Source organism: Xiphophorus couchianus, chromosome 20 (assembly GCF_001444195.1).
Source record: "Xiphophorus couchianus chromosome 20, X_couchianus-1.0, whole genome shotgun sequence".
Taxonomy (NCBI): Eukaryota; Metazoa; Chordata; class Actinopteri; order Cyprinodontiformes; family Poeciliidae; genus Xiphophorus; species Xiphophorus couchianus.
The window spans coordinates 25,761,055-25,783,576 of NC_040247.1; the positions used below are offsets into that span (position 1 = coordinate 25,761,055).

The 22,522-nt window shown below is 42.4% G+C and overlaps 1 protein-coding gene across 1 annotated transcript in view; it reads left to right on the plus strand.

Moving 5' to 3' along the window:
• The window catches only part of tafa4b (TAFA chemokine like family member 4b), a 56,254-nt gene continuing 33,732 nt past the window's right edge, over positions 1–22,522 (plus strand). Inside the window, exons 1-3 of the mRNA XM_028003437.1 lie at positions 1–2,424; positions 17,263–17,367; positions 18,311–18,426. Of these exons, the coding sequence (XP_027859238.1) occupies positions 18,312–18,426 (115 nt within the window). The 5' untranslated portion in view covers positions 1–2,424; positions 17,263–17,367; position 18,311. The remainder of the gene's footprint in view (positions 2,425–17,262; positions 17,368–18,310; positions 18,427–22,522) is intronic.

Below are 22,522 nucleotides of genomic sequence, written 5' to 3' on the forward strand. Positions count from 1 at the left end.
GTACTGGCAGCAGGAGCGCAAGGGAGACATCCGAACGTATCGGATACCCCTCACCTCGGGTCGTTAGTGGTCATCGATCTCTTCTAAGCCTTAATGACTGCAAATACAGCGCAGAACAATCAATCGCCATCAACACGCAGGAATATTCTGGGATGGGAGAATTGATAGGCTGTCTCCCGGCGCGCAATGGAGAGGCTGCGGTGATTAAATTCTGTTTAACGTCTCGGTGGTGGTCCGTGTGCGCGCCTCTTTGTTTATGCGTGTGCGGTTCAGGCTCAGAGATGGGGGTCTGTGGTGGAAGGGAGTAGGCTTACATCATCGCGCATCTCCAAGTGTTGAAACCGGTGTGCGGTCTGGAACATGACCGCGGCGAAGACTCTGGGCCGGCTATTGTTGGACGAGCGATGAGGCACCTGAGCGGCTCAGCTGTCCATCTGTCAGGAACGCACTCCCCCTTCCTCGGCTCATACACCTTCACACACATATAATGAGGTGCTGACGAGTGAAGGGTCACACACACGTGGTCTCCTTGTGTTTGTGTAACAAATAAATAAAAAGAAATTGCCTTAAGGTGGAACTGAAGAAAACATTTGGATGGTTAATTTATGCCATTTCCAGTTGGTACTATGTCACCTTTTTTAGGTATAAATAGAGAGCAAAGAATGTAATAAATGTATACATGCTTGTCTTCATTAGGTTAAAAGTGAGTAGAAATTATTCGTAGCAATATAAGTAGGTCAATTATTTATCAATAAACACTTAATTTATTAAACTGGAAGTGATTAGATGTTCCCGGTGCACCATGACGTAATCTGTGATTCAACAAGTATAGACTCTGATTAGTTATCCTTCTCTGTCACGCCAAACTCAGTTTGGGTCAAAAGTCAGAACTCGGATCTAGGAATGATGTCACACTCAAATAAAGCGTGTTGTGGTTGGAGTTTGGTAAAACATAAGGATTTACCGAAGCGGTGGCTGCTAGGCAACCTTCCCAGTCTGCTCTGCCACAGTTCAGAGGGCTTCCTTGTTGAATTTCAGTCTGGAAACTCTTCCGACTACAAGTAGAATGTATCGAAAGCTTTTCCCCTCCTACCATCACAGACGTAAGCATGTGAAATCACTGGGATTTAAACTGAAACTTTGTGCTTTAGTCATGTAGGACTGATATTGAGTTTTTCAGCAACAAATGCTCCTGCGTGGTTTGGTGTGAAACGCTGGATGAACGTGTGGAAAAGGCCCTCATGCCTCCATGCTAAGTACGGTTGAGGATCTGTCATGCTGTGGGCTTGTTGCTCTTCCATATATATTGGGACATGGCATAATGGACTACTGGAAATACAAGGAAATTTTAAATTAAAAACTTGTGCTCTATACCAGAAAACTAACAGTGGGTCATCAATAGATGTTTTTCATACACATTTTCTATCCACAGAAATGAAAAGCAAATGAATCTCAAGCCACTTATCTTGACTGCAGTAGTGCCAGCTGGCTTTGACTTTCATGGGTAAGGCTTTGTGATTTATGAATTTTATTTATATTCAATTTATTTTACAACAGTTCACTTATTCGCATACGTATTTACCAATGTTGTTGTGGCTTGTAATTTTGTAGTTGTTCGAAACTTTACTGAGACGTTTCATTAAATGAATTTCGGCACATCTGGACTTCCATAGGTTTGTAGGAACCCCGGGATAAAACAAACAATATTCGGCAAAGATTGGCTCTTTAACATCTAAAACGCTTTGATCTGCTCCGTCTCTACTCGGACCTGCTGGAGTCCAGGCTGCTGTGTGAACTACGTGACATCAGTGAGGGAGCAGAAGAAGAAGCGGGGTGCGGAGCGGAGCCCGGTGAACTGGGCGGGCGCTGTTGCACGTGTTCTGAATCGGGGAGGTCGGGCTCGCATCGCGTTCCTCATGTCCAATCGATCCCCGCTCGGGAGGAGCGACGGGAGAGCATCAGGAGTATCACTCCTGCATCCCTGAATCCCTTCACTCTCATCAGCGTCTCTCTCGGGCGACCCGCGGCGCATCTCCGTGTCAGACTCGGGCAGCGGCTTGGAGGGAGGAAGAGGAACTTGTTTGGAGCCGGAGCTCGCCTTCCGGAGGGACGGAATTAACGCACTTATTGGAGACTTTTCCCTCCACACCCCCCCGGCTCCAGTCTGATCTTGAGATGGGACTCGGCGAGATCATGGCAGCCCGGAGCCGGTCGCTATTGCTCACCTGTGCCGTTTCTCCGGCGCAGCAGTAAAGCGCTCCCTTCGCACTATTTTGTGTGGGATCTGGACAAAGAGGCTCGGAAGGATTGACAGTTTGAAGTCTGGAAGTTGAAGCAGAAAAGTGACAAAAGTGCTCCACTTCTCTCGCTCACTTGGATCCTGTACAGTTGGCACTGATCATGTCTTCGAGATTGTAGATCCGGGTAAGATGGCATTCCTCCCTCCACCCCCCAACTACTCTCACCCCCTAACCACCCATCTCTTTTCACAGCGCCCTGTCAGTAGGACCATGACACAAGGATGGAGTCACTAAGCCTCCAAGCGATGATAAGAAATGACTTTATGATGTCACTTTAGAGTTATTCGCTCTTGAATCGTGATCTTACACGCGTAGATCATGAGTTGAGTGAAACACCGACCCGGCTTCCTCCCGGTGTCTGTGGCGCAAACTACTGCAGATGGGAGGTGAGATTGATGCAGCGTTTCATGACTGGGAGCGGGTTAAAGGAGCGGCCGGAGAGCGATCTCAGCTGACCGGGCGATTTTCTTTTCTTTTTTTTTTTTTAAAAAAAAAAAAGAGAGATAAAGAGAGGGGGCGAAAAAAGGATTTGCGTGGATTGTGACGTACTGTTGGTTAGTGGGGGCGGGAAATCCATGGAGCTCAGACAAATTTTAAGATATGAAAATGACACTTATGAACAAAATAAAAATAAATCAGGAGTTGCCGGTTTCTCCGAGCAGATCGTGCGCACTGAGGCGGTGTGAGATGAGAGGTGTGGTGCAGAAACTATTGGGCGCAAACAGAAGCAACTCTCTCTCTTTCTCTCTCTCTCATCCTCTGTCGCTCCCCCTTCACTCACACACTTCTACACGCTTAAGCGAGAAGCGAAAATTACTTGCTGCATGTTAATGGACGCAGTAATGAGACCCAACCCCTATCGTGTTGTAATTGTTAGTCGTCCTTGTCCCCCCCCCCCACCGCTCATATCTCTTCGGCTCTGCAATTTGTACTGTATTCGAGACGCCGTAATTATTTGCCCATTGTTTTGTTTTGAACGCGGCTCTGGCTCTCCACCGAAAGCGCTGTTATTAGGGCGGACAGGAGAGGAGAGGAGAGGAGAGGAGAGGAGAGGAGAGGAGAGGAGAGGAGAGGAGAGGGCGGCTGAAGAGGATCCGTCCTGGGACTTAATTCTCATTGACAGTCACATTAACACGGGAGCAGCGCTCTTAAGCCTGGGGAGATTACTCTCTCCAACCTGTCACCCAGTCTCTCTCTCTCAAACACACACACACATACACACGCGCACACGCAGAGTAACAAACACCTGCGTAAAGGTGCAGTGGTGTCCTTTGTGTGACTGTTGACCTGGGCTGCCATCTCTTTCTGCCCCCCTCTAACAAAAACACCCACCCACTGCGCTGAGGAACACATTAAGCAAAAACAAAACAGTAGGAAAACATAAAGCTTTTAAGTATGTAACATAACTGAAAAATAAATTTAAAATATTGATCTAATATTAGATCTAAAGGGATCGATACTGAGATTTATTTTAGCTTTTTAAAAATATTTCTAAAACTTGTTTTGCTTTTTTTGTTTGTTTCCTCTACCAGGATTTCACATTTGCATTATATTTATAAAGCTGAGACAACTTAGAGTATGGTGGGTCTGGTTTCAAAACAATGTGAGGATAGCTCTGCTCTACAAAATAGAGATGAATGTTATGTTACCTGGGTACCACAGTTGATTTCCTGACAAGGTAAAATAAATGGAAAACTGTGTTTTAAAAACTTCTATAATCGCCGTAGAACAATTTGTCCCAAGAACGACTTGTCAAAAAAACGTCACCTCTCTCAATTATTGTGGTCATAAAATACCGAGACAGCTTTACGTAATTCTCTCTTTTTTATGTGTTTTTACAAAAAGCATAAAGGGTTAGCAAAAATCAAATCGGCATGTTGTGATGTCGTTGTGGACGCCCCCCAGGTGTTTCCACCCCGGAGTGAGAGCCGCATCACCCGTATAAATGTGGGTAATCTTCTCACAGAGGGTTCAGGGTGATTGGCTGCGAACGAGGAAGGAGAATGGATTGTGCGCGCGTTTGTGAGCAGTTGAGAATGGCCAGCGGCGTGGAGGGGGAAAAAAACAAGAAAACACGGAGTAAAGTTCAGGGGGGAGAAGATGAGCCGGAGAGCGAGGGAGAGATCGGACGGTGGGAGGGAAACGAGGTAAAGATGACATGTGCACGATTGTGAAACGACAAGGCTTCGCCTGCATAATAACACAAGCGGTAGATAACGTGGGAAAATCAAGCACGTGTGATTGACGAAGTGACATCAGGGCGGAGCAGATTGGGTATCACCTACTCACCTACTGGCGCTAACAGATTGACTGTAATCAGCGCAAGGAGGAAGAGGAGGGGAGCAATAAAACCCCCCCAAACCTCCCTCTGCCTGTGATGTCGTGGAAACGGATGCGGAACAAAAGCCACGATGCAGAAGAATGACTGTGTCAGGCCATCTTCTGTGCGCATTGATTCAGAGAGCGTGAACGTGATGTCACCGAAATGCAAAAGAAACAGAAGACTTGTCTTCTTAAAACAGGAGATCCATTACTCTAATGGAGGCAGGAGGGGAGAGTAGATCAATGAGTGTGTGTGTGCGTTTGTTTGTAATACCTTGTGGGGACCATTTTCCTGACACATACTACGTTGTGGGGACACACTGCTCCTTGTGGGGACTGAAGCCTGGTCCCCACAAGGGAAAACACTGTTTTTGGGTCCGGGGTCAGATTTAAGACTAAGGTGTGAATGGAAGTCAATGGAAAGTCCCCACAAAGATAGCCACACAAACGTGTGTGGATTCGTTTCATGTCACGGGGGTGAAACCACAACTTGGACAGAGGTTGTGACCGGTGGTGGAGAAAGACTGTGTGGGTGTGTGTGTGTGTGTGTGGTGGTTTGGAGTGGATCCACTGTTCTGTAATAGGCCTCTGTGATCAGAATGGATCCTTCTGAACGGATCAGCACGGCCCGGGATCAGGACGCAACAACAAGCAGTGCTATGATGTTCACACACATCACTACACATATCCATAATAAAAAAAAAAAAAGAAGCTAAAATCGCTATTGATCAAACTGTGAAACAAAGTAAAAGTTCCCGTCAGCAGATTTGTGTGCGATCTGGTAAAGTTTCCCCCCTCTCCGCGTCAGTCCGCCTGTCACTGTGGGCTCCGGCGGGTCCAGACAGAGCAGTTTTCATCACTCCTCTTCACAGCGTTAACTTCTCCTCCATCCATTCACAGTCTGTGAGTCAGCCACTGCAAGGCCTTGTCTTCCTCCCCCCCACCTCATTCCCTCGCCTCCATGTAGCAGCGGACAGACTCACTCATACACACTTCCACATGGCCTCTGCTTGAGAAGACAGTGACAGGCATCTAGAGGTTTTTGTAGAGTGAAGAGAGATGAATCGTATGCTAGGGAGGGATTTTCTTTCACCAAACATCTGGAAATGTTCTGCCCAAAGCGGGTTTCGAGGATCTAATGCTCCTTTGGGAAAGGTGACGCCACCTCGCGTGGCTCAAGGTGATTTCCCCCTGCAGCTTTACCTCACTTTGACCATGACAAATCTCCCTAAGTGATAGTAATGATTGTACTAACAGGCACAGTTCCTTCCCACCATGATCCATCTATCACCTTGGATGCAATCTGCTGCCTCCCAATTTGTGATTTTGCGCGCACGTGTGCTTGCGTGTCGGTCTCTGCCCTCCCCATGCCCCCCATTTCGGCAGCTGTAGGTAGGTGTGTGCTGGGTTATGAGACGCTCCCATCACGTTGCGTAGCCGGCGTGGATTCGTTGTAATGATGGGAGGAAAAATCAGAGCCCGGGGCGTCCGAAAACCAACTAACAAAAAAAAACGAGGGCGAAAAATAGCTGGAACACCGTGGGATGCGGGGATGTAAAAGTGGGGAAACGAATAAGAAAGGTAGAGATTATGTAAAAAAAACCGACAAGAAAGATAGCCAGGGTATGTTCTGAATGGAGAGCAGGAGTAAATGAGTGTGGGAGAGTGATGCCTCGACAAGGAGGAGAGTGGTTAGTCAGGGCTGAACTGAAATCTGTCAGGTTGTGTAAATGTGTGTGTGTGTGTGGTGTGTGTGTTTGCGCTGGAGGTGATGGCTTTGTAATGAAAACACCGGCTGAGGGTCCCTCTTCATGGCTGACTGATGTCAGTCACGTCTCAAAGGATGGCCGCTCTGATGGATGCTTGTGGTCTGTGGAATCAAATACCGAAAACCATAAAAAGAAAAGTAGCCTAAATACATTGTAACTTTTTAATTAAGCAACTAGTTTTAGTTGACTATATAAAGGGCAGGTTGCGTTGCTTAAAATGTGAATTCATCGTCGTGGAGGAAAGCATTTTTGATGTGTCTGAGGCACTTGATTTGCAAGGCTTCTCCATGTTGTTGTGCACATACTTTGTAAAAAAAAATCAGTGAATGTGAAGCGTTCCTTACATTTACTGTTTTGTTTCTTCCCCGGGTTCGACATTTTCCCCTCATTGGTAGGATGCTCACTGCTGTCACTCAGGAAGATTAAGCCTGGTTGGCTATTGATGCAACTTGTTTTATATTTCCCTGTGACTACATGATATCTGATTTCAGCTCCAATCCCAAACATGTTTTTTTATTAGCTGACATTAAGAATATTCTGCATCTTTTTAACTTTTTTTTTTTTTTTTTTTAAATGAAAGTTATTTCATTTTCAACAAAATTAAAAATGCACCGATCAGGCTTTTGCTGGCTGATACCGATTTCTGTTTTTCTTTTAGGTCTGAGATGCTGATACTGACTTTGGAGTGACTGAGAAATGTTTTATTCTAAAAACTATAATACACAAAAAAGAATTTTAAAAAATTGCTGCAGATTCTTTGACAGATTTTTTGACAGTAGGTAGCAGTCGTCATATTGAACGGTAATCGTACTGTATCAGCGTCACACACATACTTAGGATACAATAACTAAGCCTGTTACAATAAACAATAAATCAATTAATCGCTTGATAAATTAAAGCAAGCTCAATCATTTCTATTTGCATAATTTATTGTTTTTCTCTTCTAAAAACTGGAGGATAAAAGTCTTCAGTCTGGTGTTTTGGTCTCAACTTGACCTTTTTTGGAGGACAATATTATTTGTATAGAGAATTCACAATTCATTCTATTTGTTGCTCCTGTTTTGTTTATATTGGATATTTTAAATATCCAGTTTTAAATGTTTGTTAAAATTTAGCGTTTATTGACCTTTAAAAATATGTTCTTGCATTTTTATGCCATTACCACTATATTAATTGAAAATGGTCTCATATCGTTTATCACGATAACTTCTGGGACAGTTTATCATTGTCATCCTGACAGGCCTTTCAATAAACTCAAAGCAAAACGCACCAACCTAAACGTCATTAGCTTAATTGTTTATTGACTTAAATTGGTTGGATTCTTAACTTTTCAGTATTTGGGTCGGAGCCAACAAAAGAAAAATCGTCTGCTTCTGTTCTCCGGTCGGTAGATTGGTGCAATTTGACAAAGGTTGCAAAAGTTTTTTAACAAAATGCTAAAAAAAAAAAAAAAAATCTTTGACATTTTCTACACATAATGTACAAGACCACATTTCAGTCATTATTATTCAACATAAATAATTTATTTCCACCTACCCACTTTCCATCCACTTTCATATTATAACATTTGAACCCCTCTCTACCTCGCCAAATAAAGAAAATCATGACATTTTGGATTAGAACCTGCACAGCCGGTATAATTGTGTGAAACCCATTAAGTGTCAACAGATCTGTTTGGGATATTTGGGCATAATCCCTGTTTGGAATTGCTTTTGTGAGCGCGTGACAGAGGGTTAGAGGCCCTGCTTGTCTGAGGGGAGCAGAGTGATGGTGTCATGCTCCGCAGACTCACAGACAAATTAATTCACTTATTGACACTGCTGACACGTCTCAGTGACTTTGTAAAATGAACAATTGATCAAGCTTCCTCTCTCTTCTTGGCTCTCTCTCTCTCTGTATTCTCCTGACTTCTGTCTTTTTTTTTTCTAGTCTACCTTCTGGTTCTCGTTGCCCTGCTTGCTGTCGCCATCGCTTATTTATGAGTTTTTGGTTTTCTCTTTAATTTTCGCCTTTTGATTTACCCAAACTCGGTTTTATTTGACTCACCATGTACAGTAATTGCCCCGTTGGAAAGATATGCGGAATAAATCTAGCTGGTTTATTAAGGAAGAAAATTTGCCAAAAAAAAAGAAAAGCACCTCTGATTGGACAGACACTGAAATGGGCCCATTTTCTCTTTTGTTTCATTCTAATCAGAGTTTGACGACTCATTAAATGCTTAAATTTTTTTTTAAAGCTGCCACCGTTTCTATTAAAAAAAACAACAAACAAATAAAGGCAAATAAAGGTTGGAGGATTCACATTTTGATGCCTAAATGGGGATAACTTTGTCAATTTGCTTCAGGTAGATCTTCTTAGTCAAAGCACCTGAAACGTTTTCATCTCTTCGTTATGATTTAATCCTATATTAAAAAAAGGGGGTTATATATATATACATATATACATCGTCTAGGAAAAACCTGATTGGTGCAAAAACACAAAATCTTACAAAGGATTTCTGGTCTAGTTTCTAGTTTCAAACATCTTAGTGCACTTGAATTTTTCAGCAAGCTATAGGAGCTTGTAATAAGTCAATAATTCATTAGTATTGATGATAAAGTGCTAGTTTAACTGGCAGATGATTTAAATTAGAACAAGACATTTTTCCCATGTTACAAGTGAAATAATCTGCCAGTGGAAATAGAACTTAAAGGAATTGGTGACTTAAAACAAGCTCCTATATCATGCTGTAAAGACTCTTGTTAGATTTTGTTTTGTATTTCAAGTGTGTTTGCTTTAGAAACTAGACCGGACTACTTGGTAAGATTGGGTGTTTTTGTGGCGTGCATGTCTACAAATGAACATAAACTTGCATCGTAAGAGAGGAGAAGCAGCTGTTTTATTTTATCTGCACTTAGATATAATCGAATGCAAAGCTAGCGCTTCACCTGCTGGACCGACTCTCAGCCTCAGAGTTCAGGTCTGAACTTTTTTTTCATGCGGGTCAAAGGAGCTGCTCTGCACAGTGTTTGCAGGCTTCAAGTCAAGGTGCCTCACTTTTCATTCTTGATTTGAGAACAGAATGAAATAAATGGCCGATGATCTTCGCCGTCTCTCTGTCTGTCAAGCACCCGGCCCGTTACATTGACTTCACAGCAGAGGAGCTTTGCACAAAGTGCTGCTCACACATCCTCGTTCACACTTTCACCAATAATCATTAAAAGAGAGCCACAAATGATCTGGACGTTCTTCGATGGAGGCTTTGAATCCTCCAGAAAGCGAAGAAATTGCAAGAGTAGCCCAGTTTGTGCGTCAAAACATTCAGTTATTTGATATTTAGTCATTTTAAGATGTGTGCCATGCTGCTGGTTGAGTCATTTATAAGCTGATATAAGTTTTTACAGCATTAAAGGAGATTTTAATGCAGATTCTCAGTGCTCGACCAGCTCATCCTAAATCTGGGGGGAAAAAATTGGTCGATTGATCGGTGCGTTTCTGTGGGGAAACATTTGCTGGCTCCGCTGAAGCATCCTTCATTACCGTGCCAGGTTATTCTATCTCCCCTTGTGCTCATACATTCATCTCTACTAGCGCTTGTTTTCATCCTCATCACGGTCCGGATGGTAATTTGAAAATTGCAGATATCGTAGGAAACAGTCACAGGAACAGGTTCGCAGAGGAAAAAGGCTGAGAAGGGGAAGATAATTACCTAAAATATTCCTCTTTTTTAAAAAAACTTCTCATCCAAGAAAGAACCAAGTGAATCTGCGAGTTTTACTCACTCTGGGTCAAAATGTTTTGCCTTTTCTTTTTTAAGACGTAAAAAGTGAGTTCCAGCCTGCAAAGACTAGCAGCAAATGAAAGAAAGACAGAAAGGAATAAACACGGCAGATTGTTTTGGAGGAGAAGGGATGGGGAACGCCAGTGAATTGTGAGCAGGTGTGCGCTGTCATCTAAAAGTGTCTCGTTTCCATTTCACGTTTCCATCCATCTTCCGGCGCTCGGGGACACTGACTTTTAATGGCCTTTTAATGCTTTATTAGAATGCAGCAGATTTACGGGCTTGGACTGCGCCGGTGTCTGTCAGCGGCGCCGAGGAGGTCTTCGCTGTTAAATGTCGACCCGATCTGGACGAGGGGTTTCAGATGACAGAAAGCAGAAACCGGGCCTTCTAATGCATATTTCTAGATAATTCTTATTAGTCTAATAAATTTCCTCACTTGTTTTTGGTTTTGCAAAAGAAGAAATTTCCTCCCCACCTTTTAACCCTAACAGTAGAAGAAACTAAAAACAATACGGCGGGCTTATTTGCAAAATGATGATGTTATAAATAGTCATAAAGCAAAATTGGGGGGATTTGGTTCTATTCCCAGGGCGGCATGACCTGGCCGAGAGAACGGGGAGGGGGGGCACAAAGCAGAAAATGAAACAGCATTTGTTTTTATGGCTTACTGACACACCGCCCCCACCCAGTGGTGTGGTGCTCATCACAAATGGCTGATGAAGGTGGTGCTGGTGTCTGATTAGCACCAAATTTAAAGGCTGCCAGTCAGACTTTAGTCAGATAATTCTGTACTGAACAGAAAGTCTTCGAGATTCATGACGGTTTTATCATATTTAAAAGCTTTCTTGGCAAAGCTTAGAATGACACAAGCATGAAAAGTACATTAGACTGATTCTGTAGTGATTAGAGATGTTATAGTACACAGTCTCTGGTTCCAGTCACCTTTTTCTTTTTGCTTTTCTTGTGCCAACCTTATCAGATCAGTGTTTGCAGTTCTTGAATTATTTCTGTTTGAGTTGCATGATACATATCATCTCCCCCAACAGTTTCTTTGCAGAATTTGTTTTTTTCTGAGTGTGGGGTAACAAAACGAGGAACCTGCCCCGGGCGCTGTGTTGCTGCTTGTTTAAAAAGTGAGTCCGGCTCCCAGAAGTGGCGTTCACCTGCTTTAAATCATAAAACATGCATCAAACGTCGTGGTCTTTCACCTCGACAAACCGAAATAAGCTGAAGGAAAATGAAGAGAAAAAGATGCAGCGCTGAGAAAAGAAGAAGGATGGGAATTAGTTTATGAAAATACAGTAAGTTGAGAATTGGATAGAAACTTTGAAAAAACGTCAAAGAATTTATGATTTACCCCGCACCCCTGTTATTTAAAGTGGTTCTCTCTGTCTAAACACACACAGCATGTCTTACTATCTTCACAAGGACTTTACATTGTCTACCATTCATTTCCAATTCTTCTTTACAGCCTAACACTAAACCAGTAAGTGGCTAGCCATAAAACCTAGCATAAAGTCAATGAGCACCTTGGCCCTAAACCTAACTCCTAACCCCAAAACATCACTGCTTCTTACGGAGCCCAGACTTTGGGCTCCACCATAACATAGATTTTGTTAAAAAAATGGGACAAGGTGAGAAATGCTAAACCCCCCCCCATACACACACATGCACATATGTCTTGGTCACTGGATCCTGAAATGATGGCTTGTGCAACAAGGTGGGATTTAGACTTAAGTGCAGGCAGATCAATTGAGCTGTAATGGTACCTTAGAGCCAAGGCCATTCTCTGAACTCTGCAGTCAATACCACGGTCAGGTAATGGTCCCGCATTCAAACATTCACTGACAACTCTCTCCTTCCAAGCTTTTTTTTTTTTTCCCTGCCAGGCCATTTCAGCAAACCCTTATTCACTTATTAGCTGGTGATTTTATTGGAATATACACAGCAGCAGAGAGAGAGGCCCAGTGGCATTGTGGGATTTCACCCCTTTGCCTCTGTAATCAAAGGAATTAACTGATGTAAAATATCCTGCTTTCAATCTTCCAACTTGCTCTCTCAGAGAAAACTGCTACTTTATTCGCATCCGTAAAGCGCAGAGGAAGGTCTGGAGGAACGGAAAGCGTGAACACCAACGAGAAGTTGAGTTGAGAGAGGCTGGGTGAACGCGAGGAGCCGTGCCTCGTGAACACCGTGGCGTCCAAGTTTGTAAGATTGCGTCTGTGCAATTTAGCGCGTCTATATTTGCACCCAGCGACCCAAAAGAAACAGCAGAGGAGCAACATGGCTGCCTCGTTTGCTCGGGAGGGAGGGAAGGAGAGATGGAGTGAGCGGGCATTACACCCCCCGACTGAATGTTAATACCGCGCATATCGGTGGAAATCTGCAACGCTTCACATGAGATCCCACTGAGCGTTGTGCTTCTTGCCCGTTTCATTTTCAATGTCTTTCCGCCTTAGGGAGACGCACTTTGTTTTACACTGATAGGATTTCTTTCTTTTATTTTACCCTCTTCTTTGTCTGCTTGGTTTGTGTTTGGGCAAAGAAAAATCAGTACGGGGGAAGATACTGTTGTGAAGCGCGTGTGTGGCCTTCAGACATATACATTTTCACTTCTATTTTGCGCCGTAATTGAACCGGAGATTCTTTTTTTATATCTGGAGTTTGTCCTCCTGCTTTATTTCGCCAAGACAGATTTAAATTCTATTTTAATACGCAGACTACATTTGTTGTACAATGGCTCTACCATAAGGAGGACTACATGTGAAAAAACAAAAACAAGATAGTTCTGAGATAGCGATACAGGACATTTACACTTGAAGACTTGCAGCAGGGTTTATGTTGCACACTTTTTCCTCTTCTCACCATCGATTTTGTTATTTTCTTTGGCTTTCTTCACTTTTTTTCTATTTTTCTTTAATAATCAAACTCAAAAGCCATGAAACATTTTTAGGTGTTTTACTTAAAGCATGTAAATACAGTAGAACTCATACTTCAGGTCTAGCTTAAAAATCTCTTGAACGTTCTCAGGACTCTTAAGTTCTTGTCTGCAATTTCACTTTTTTAGGTGAAAATGATCAGCTAAAGTTGATCCATGATTTTAAAATGTTGTGTGTTTCCCAATTTTGTGTCATTTTGAAGACTAAGAAAGAATATGAAATAAAGAAATCAATCAGCAACATGGGTCAGGACTATGAAAAACTTTATCTGACTAACTAGAGGCTTACCTCACCCACACTAGCAGGCTGGAGTGTGTGCACCAGTGTTACCAATGAGTTGGAAATAAGTGACTGAGAAAGGTGAAATGTTTTGTCCACCTGCAATTAAAGATTAGAAAAGAACGCTTTAAAGTGAAAAGTTTCAGTATTTCTCTCTCACACACAAATATTCTGCGTCTCAGTCTGTCAGGTCAGGAGGTCGATCAGCTTTACAGTGTTGTGTGGGCAAAAAAAAAACAACTTTAGATTCAAAGCTAAATGAAAACATTAGCAACAGCCATGTGCCACATAGGTCATCCAGTAACGATGCGCTTCCTGTCTCCAACAGCTCTGCTGATATGAAACTTCCTGTCCTGTCCTAACAGATGATATCATCTCTCTGACTGACAAACAGGGCAGGACCCGGGCGACAGCCGCATCAGACAAAAAAAACTGTTTAGCAAACCTGTTTCTTGATGCGCCAGATGAGGTCAGAGTCTGCATCCGCAGGAGTAATTTAGCAAATTCGTGAACGGGTGCTTGCGTGCGTCTGTTTTGCGACGGTGCGGCGGGAGACGCGCGGCGCACGCGGATGTGTATTTGTGGAGGAGGTAGATCTGCCTGGTTGCATGCCAATGAGCCGGCGTGTCAGTCCTGCGTGATTACTGGGAGAAATGACACGGCTCAACCTCTCGGCCCTCTGAGACGCGCGGCAAGAAGAGATGGAGAGGGTGATGTAGCAGGAGGGATAATTTTAGATGGGGTGAGACTTGATGTGTTCAGATAATCTTGAGCATGTTTGTGCTCCACTTGCTGTAGTGTGTGAGGGTTTGTGTGTGTCTGTGTGTTTTTGTCCTACTAGAATAAGTGAGAACCCCCCCACCCTTTAACATAAAGACATTCCAACTTGTGTTTTAGGTTCAAAGCTTTACAACTACCATCAGATACGACAGCTCAGTTAACCCTACATTTTCTGGTTGATTAGAGGATCTAATAAAACTCCCCTTGATGTCCTTTTAACGGTAAATTCAGATTATTTCAGAGAAAGCGAACACATTTTCATGACGTTTATATACGGCGGTGCAGAAGCATCTATAAGCAAAGCCGATTGCTCATGCAGCAGCACAGCTGCACAATAAAAAATCAAAACGTTGGGACACTTTTCCAATCTGATGCGAACGCAGTATAAACTACGGTCTGTCCATTGATTTCTGATTACAAACCTGGAGAAAAGTGACATGATTGCTGCCAGAGTGTTTTTATAGACAGTGATGTATGGGATGCCAGTGATGTCAAATTTTGCGGGCATGGCGTTGTGTTGAGGTCCAGTTGAAAAATGTCCTGATATGGAGAGCGGTCCATTAGTCGGGAGGGGGGGGGGGCAGCGTTTAATAACTTTGGTTAAAGAATATGTAGAATTAAGCAGCCTGTAGTTTTTGTCTGTTTTCTGTGTTAAGAGGTAAATTTACGAAGGATATAAATGATACAAGGTGTGCTGGTTATGGTTCCAACAACATGGTTTTCTTTGTCACATCAAATGATATCAGTTTATTTTCAGACTACTAATAGCATACAATAAAACAAATGATGCTGGGTTGAAAACTGATGGGTTTGCTTGTTGTAAAGATTTTTTATGCTTCTAAAACCCCCAAAGTACTTTTAACAAAACATATGAATTTCCAACTGTAGGTATTTATTAGATTTGATAAGTTAGCTTTCTAGAGGGTTCCTTTAAGTTTTAAAGCTCTAGGTAGCATTTATTTACTAACAGTGGCAGGATAATGGCTCTTTGCACTGAAAAAAAATGCTAAGTGATAAGATAAATTTTTTCCTTTAAAAAAAGTTTATGTTTGTGTTTATGTCTGACAGGTATTTGGCCCAGAGAAACTATAGTCACAGTCTTAATTTTTTCATTAATATTTCGCCTCACAAAGCTACTAGCAATTTCACTACAAGGAATACATTTCTCCATAATGCTGAAAATGATTTCACTGGGGAGTCTCTACTGGATTGTGGGTAAGAGATGTGAGTAAATTATATGTTCAAATGTGTTAAATTAATACGTTAGTTACACCTTTCAGCAGCTTATTTGTCCTTCTGCATATAGAGTGAGTGTACTATGTATAATCATTCAACTACTTCTAAAGCGTTGCCCTCCACAGACATCACTAATTAACGTTTTATATTTTAACTATCAAGCATCGAAAGGTTGTTTATTTAATGTAATATGTCGCTGTTATATTTGCATATCTAACCAATCCCTGCAGGTTTGGAGGTCCAAACCGACAGCTTTACTCCACTTATTTTTATTTTCGTGTATTATCTCCATGATACAAGCCCTGATTGTTCTCTACGTTTACTTTTTACAAAATAATAATAATTAAAAAAAAAAAAAGTCTAAAACCATTCCCTGAGTTTTGCAAAGGTTACAATTTTGTTTCCGATGACGGGACATTTTCTCTCTCCTGTTCCCAACGAGCAGCGCACACACTCCCACACACCCACACATGCACATACACCCCCACACACTTGCATGGCTGTGCTCCTTTAATGAGTGTATCACAGAACAAAGCTGATAAAAATGCATGCCCTGACTCAGCCTTTCAAAAGGGAATAAGAAATAGGCCTCTGTGCAGCCATGCAGCATGCCTAATCACTTCTCAGAGCGCATGCACCTTGCATACTTTCACATACTGTACCGGATTCAGACTGCTTCACACAATTATACAAGTTTAAACTCTGATCGCAAACGTCAGACGCTGCGAATGTGTGGATGTTGTGTGCTCTATAAGAATATTTTTTAATTATACCTAAATAATGAACATTTTCTCCTTTTTGATCCAACTTCACTGAAGCTCTTTCAGATTATTATTTCATTGCCCTTGTTAGTTTGCATCTTTATTTCTGGTTCCTTTGCAGACCTGTGTTTCTCGCTGTTGCACTCTCCCCTCACTAGGGGGCAGTGGCACTACACCGATGTTTGAAAACAAATTGTGGTCCTTTCGGAAAAGTCTCCCAGCATATTAGTGGACTGAGTTGCATATCAATGAAATATGATGAATAATGAAGGTTTGAGGAGTGGAGAAGACTTTGTTATTAATGTGACTGTTGTCTTTTCTTGAAGCCTGCAGAGTCTTTCCCCTTTGCAAAGAGAGGCGTGTTGACACACTACTATTGCAGGATGGCAATTTACCTTGTGTGTGCAGGCGTGTGCGTGTGTGTGTGTCTGTGTGTGTGTGATAGCACACTTGCATCACAGGCTGTCACTCAGTTGTAATTAGGAAGAGTCTCCCCTGCTGTCCTCTGACAGGCTTTGAATTTACCTTGCAAATACTGTGCAAATTTAGCATGTGCGCGCGCGTGTGTGTGTGTGTGTGTGTCATCACTGGTTTCTATGACATATTTGATCAGCTGTTAAATGTTTCAGCTAATAGGCCCCTCTGCTGCTTTCCTTTTATGTACACATATTTTGGAAATCAGTTGGACTTTTAGTTTATTATGCATGTTGTTTTATGTGTCCATCTGCGTATGTATGTGTGCGTGTATCTTTGGGAGTAGGTGAGTGTATTTCTGCAGGGGTGTGCGTGGGTGTGTGCGTGTGCGTGTGCGCATGACAGACAGTGAGTGTTTGAACGGGACAAGGGTGGTGGGGGGGAGCTGTGTGTGATGTTTAGAGTGCGGATCACATTTAGCCCGGGGGTAGGTGAACCCATTGTAAACAATGGATCTGACACAATGTAGGCCTTCACATCTTCAGCCCCGTGTGTGTGGCGTGTCTGTGTGTGTGTGTGTGTGTGTGAATATATATTTGCGGGCTGTACGTGTGGGTAGACCTCCGTGCAAGGCCATGGACCAACCCGAGGGCAGACTGTGCTCTCTGACAGGGTGTCTTTGTGCTTTCCTTCCTCCAGAGGCGTCTTGTGTTTAAGGTGAGGAAGAGGAGGAGATCCGAGGTGCGAGTGAACGCCGCCATGAGCTTCACGCCGTGAGGACCTGGCCAGACAGACAACAGACAGGTGAGGCGACATCATGCGAAGCTCCGACCCGTGTTCATGTTGATCAGGTTTGTCTCTGTTTAGTGACTCGTCTGCAAAAAAAGATATTAAAAATAAACTTGAGCTGAGTTAAAAAAAAATTATAAACATTCATGTTTGACAGGTTGGTTTAACCCAAACTTCAACACCTATGCTTTTGGAATGACATTTGATTTGTACATGCAGCGAACTTCAATCATTTTAACATCCCTCACAATTTGTTGCATCATGTCTACAAACGTAACTTTTACTTAAAAAGAAGAAATGTGTTTTTTCTTTTTTACCTATTTGTTAAACTGTCACAATGTCGTGACAATTTAATGAGAAATACAAAGTTTGGTCATAAACAACCAAACAGAGTCAGGAGGACGGTCTTACCGCTGTCAATCAACTTTGCGAAAGCGCTGCTCACACCCTCCCGCATGTGTTTTATTAGGATTTATGTGATAAACAAAATTTATCATCCTAAACAAAATTTAGGATGACCTTAAATGCAAACCTAGCTCTTTGAATTTGTGTTTGTTCAAGTCAAGTCAAAGTTTATTTATGAAGCACATTTCCAACAACCTCAGGTAGATAAATGATGAAATGGAAAATAAAATTAAGTTTAGTAAAAATAATAAAACTAATAATTTTTCACAAAGATACCAAAAGCTAGTAGCATGAATAATAAAAAAATGCTGCCACTGATGCTTCAGGTGTACACAGAACTACGACTGTACTTATGTGAGCTAGAGAAACCAGTTTCCTCGGGTCAAGTCTGTTTTTTGAGGTTGTGTTTTTCTTCCTTTGACCTTTAGCAGCTCACCTCTTCCACTGTTTGTTCAGAAAGCTGCAGTTGTTGGTTGTTTTCCAGCCTCTCCCTGAATGTCTCCTCCTCTGCTTTCTCCCTCTTTGCCCCCCCTGTCCCTCCTCTCTCTCTCAGGATGAAGCTGAGGGGAAGGTCAGCTTGGCCTTGGCAGGTGGCCTTCCTTGTTGCCTTGGTGATGCTCTGGGTTGACCCCGTGTCCGCCGGCAGCCGTAATCATCGGGGACCAACAGGTACACGGGGTCTTGCTCTGAATCCCGCCTTGCCACCACCGTGAGAGGTTAATTACACTGTCATTTCAGAGGTGTAGCACATGTTCGCTCTGCCTGACGCGGACCAGGCCGCCGGCGTCATGGCGGAGGCCGTGTGTGTGTGTGTGTGTGTGTGTGTGGGGGGGGAGTCTGAGATGTTTTTGCTTTTTATTTCGCTCTGACAACAACAACATAACCCAGACAAGGACTTGTGCTTGGCGTGGTTGCAAAGAAAATACTTCTGTTTGAGTGATACAGCCTTCACAGATACTACATAGCACTTAAGCTGTCAGAAACTGTCAACACAAACACATCCGTTTGGGTGTGATCTCATCTATTTACAGTGCAGACGTGCAGCATTTCAGAGGCGACGCTGTTCTCGAGGACTCGCTGCTGCAGCGCTGCCGTAAACTTTAATGTCTCTCACAAGTAGCTGAGGCCCTGCGGTGTTTATTATGCAATTATCGTAAGTTATAAATATTAAAGTTTACGTTAGCCTGCTTATGTGGCGCCTTTGAAAGAGTATGAATGTTGAACGTTTTTCACGTTGCGTCTCAGTGGAACAACAAACTTCAATATGTTTTACTAGGATTTGTTGTGACTGAGCCACACACAGGAGTAGAGAAAAAGGAAAGTGGGAAAAGCTTAAAGGGAAAGAAGGAGATAAGCGGAGAGAAAGAAGCATGGAGAGGAAGTGAACAGCAATAAAGTCTGCTTCTACACCTGCAGAAAGAGAGAAAATAAAACTGAGAAACCACAACAACAAACAACATCGATATGTAACAACAACACTGGCACACTGTTTTCCACATCTAAAAAGAATTACATACATGTGGATTTACCCCTTTCTCTGATAGCCTTAATAGATCAAATAATCAAATAATCTTTCGAAGTCATTTCAAATGTTTTTCCAAAGGGAAATCCAATGTTTACCTCATATTAATTTGAAATTATTCAAATAGTTATTGTAGATTGTGACCGCTGTTGGCAGGAAAGACCTCCTGTAGCAGTCTGTATTACAGTGAATTTGAAGATACCTCTGACCAAAGACACTTTGTTTTCCCAAGACAATCTCTTGAAAATGTCGGTCAGGGTTTTCCACTAATAATGAAGATAAAAGAAGATTTAACATCATGATAAATGCAGATAATCAGTCAGAGAAACGATAAACACAGCAGAGAGGTCGGGGAGAACGCTGAGGAAGTTTAAAGCAGGCTTAGGTTATAAAACAATACCCCAAGTTTCCAACATTTCATTGGGGCCTGTTCTATGTGCCGTCTAGAAATTAAGAGTTTTTGGCACATCTGCAGACCTACGACGACATGGCAGCCCAGCACATACACTGACAGTGACTCTGGAGGAGATGCAGAGATTCAGGTGGGAGAATCTGTCGGCAGAGCAACTCCTGGACTCCACATTGCTGCTCTTTAAAGAGTAAAAAGTGGCGTAGAAGTTCATCATGTGACAAATGTGAAAAGGTTACGCATTTGTTTGAGACTCTTCAGTGTAAAACAATCAGAACTTGACTGAATTAATAATACAGGTCATAAAGGCCAAACCTAATTTTTCCCCCATTCTTTCTGCGAGGATGACTACGGGGACGGATTCTCGCTGAGTCACACCAACCAAGTTTGCTGAAACCCCCCCAAGTCTCCTCTTTCTGGCTCTTAATTACGACAGTTTCCTTAATTATCCCTCGATTTCTCCGCTCTCGCTGTTTGTGTTGTGCAGGGTGACCTTTATGCGCACTAGAAATGCTACCAGAATCCAGTCTTTTCGGCGAGTGATTGTATTAGTTTCCTTTTAAGTGAAGAGAGAAGGCAGCCTGCTTACGGCAGGGACACGACTAATTACAGGCTCTGTGGATTGTGAAGGTCAGCATCATCGCCTGGCCCCCTTCTCATTTCACACTCGCCGAGAAACAAGATATCTTGCACACAAACGGACTGCTGCTTTTTTATTATTATTATTATTATTTGACGGTTAACTCTAATTGGTGGCGGCTTGAGGCCTGTCGGCTGTGAATATCAATAATCCACACATAATGCAGTTTGAGGTCGAAAAATAATTGGGTGAAAGTTATTGCTGCCAGGATACATTTTCAGGGGATTTAACCACTTTTGTCGGTGTTTTGTCGGCTGATCAGCAGGACATGCGTGATCATTGTGGGTGTCATACCTCTGTCTGCCACATGGTGGCTCTGTAGGTCAGAAAATGCTCCAAATGATGCATGCACATCACATTTCTTTCATCTGAACTTCATCTACTTATTGTAGTGCCAATCTATTTGATAAATAAATTCAACCAATAAAACAAATCAACACTGAGAATATAATATAATATATATATATATATATATATATATATATATATATATATATATATATATAATTTTTTTACATTTTTTCATTGTAAAGTGTTCCTGCTTCTCATTAACATTGAAGAACGTGGCAGGTGATGAACAAAGTGAGTGAAACCTGCCTTCTTTCGCTTGCTTTTCTCTTTTGCTTCAAATTAAAGTGAAATGTTTTGCACACACACAAAATAAATTACGTTCATTAGCGTTAGCGTGGCTTTAAAGGCACCGAAACACAGTGCTTCAGTTCAGGAAATGAACTGAAGCACTTTGTGTTGCCTTCGCTGTGTATGAAAACTCCTCCATAAATAAAGACTGATGAATGAAATATGAAGCAACAACCATCTTAGAGAAGCAAGGGAGAAATCCAGAGCAAACAGCGACCTTGACACTTTTTGGCACTGCTATAGGGTCGATTTTAATAAACAGGGTCTATATTTATTAGCATAAGCTAACCCCATACAACTTCCTATACAATAAATGTTTCTGAAGCATTTCTTTTTACTATTTATACTTTAAATGTTTGATTTATGAAGATATTTTATTAGTAATAAATGTATTTCTGGTTAGACGGGGGATGAAACTGTTGCCTTGCAGTAAAAGCATCCTGGGTTTGCTCTCTAAACTACATGTGTTGGCACTTCGCTGCACAGTCCAAAAACATGACAATTAGCTTAATCGATTTCTCTAAATTATCAGTATTCATGATTGTGTGTGCGCATGCGTGGTGGTGTGAACTTTTAGATCGGCTCTACGTGAGAAATGAAAGGAGAAAAAAAATGCCTTCGCTGTCAACCCGTCGGTGAAGTTTTATAAACTCTACTGGTACTTTGACTGGTACTTTGAAAAGATTTGAGTTTTTCTTCAATAAACACTCCAGGTGGATCCGATGCGAGTCAAAGTAGGAACATTTAAAGAAGCACTGTTACGTACGGTAGGGGCTCTGTGAAGCTGTGGACTTGTTTCTCATCCAAACTCCTTGAGGACCTGTCAAAGCTCATGACTTGATGCGTTCTTCACAATTTGATTTTTAAAAAAAAACTGGTTCCTTTACGAGAAAAGTGAAAGTGGGTCATCTGCAGGATATCAGCCCAGAAATGACTCACTTGACGAATACTCAACCGTCTTTATGGTCCTTTATCCATCTTGGTTTCCTGGAAAAGTTGCTCCTTCAGCTTCTAGACGAGTTATGATTTCACATTATATTCCAGCTAGCTTTGGAGTAAAGCTTTCATTTATTTGTCGCATTTCGCTTGCGAGTTCGGAAAGCCACAAGACTTTTTGTGAAGAATAAAAACACAAATAGCCCGGTCAAGTGATCCCGTTTCACCGGCACGTTTCTCTTGTATACAGCAACCCTTGATGCTACCTGCAGCCTGTAATGATAATGAACGGTAACGCGAGGGAGGCCTAATGCAGGCCTGTAAAACACCGATAGCGTCAGGAGGATTGATGGGCCGTGCCGGCTCAGGTGAGGAGTAAACGGAGCAGGCAAGTGAAAGGCCTGAGGGCTCAAAGATGCTGAGTGAAAACAAAAAGGATGACAAGTCGAGGAAAGCTGATTTGTAGCAACAGCGGGTTGACTTAGCAGCGAGTTTGACGTGTTTTCACGCCGTTCGGCACAAGCGATTCCTGAAATCTCGCTCTTTTGAAACCGCTCCGAGTGTTCCGGCTGAGACGTAGACCGCATCGCCTCCCAGATCCTGATTTCATGACCTCAAA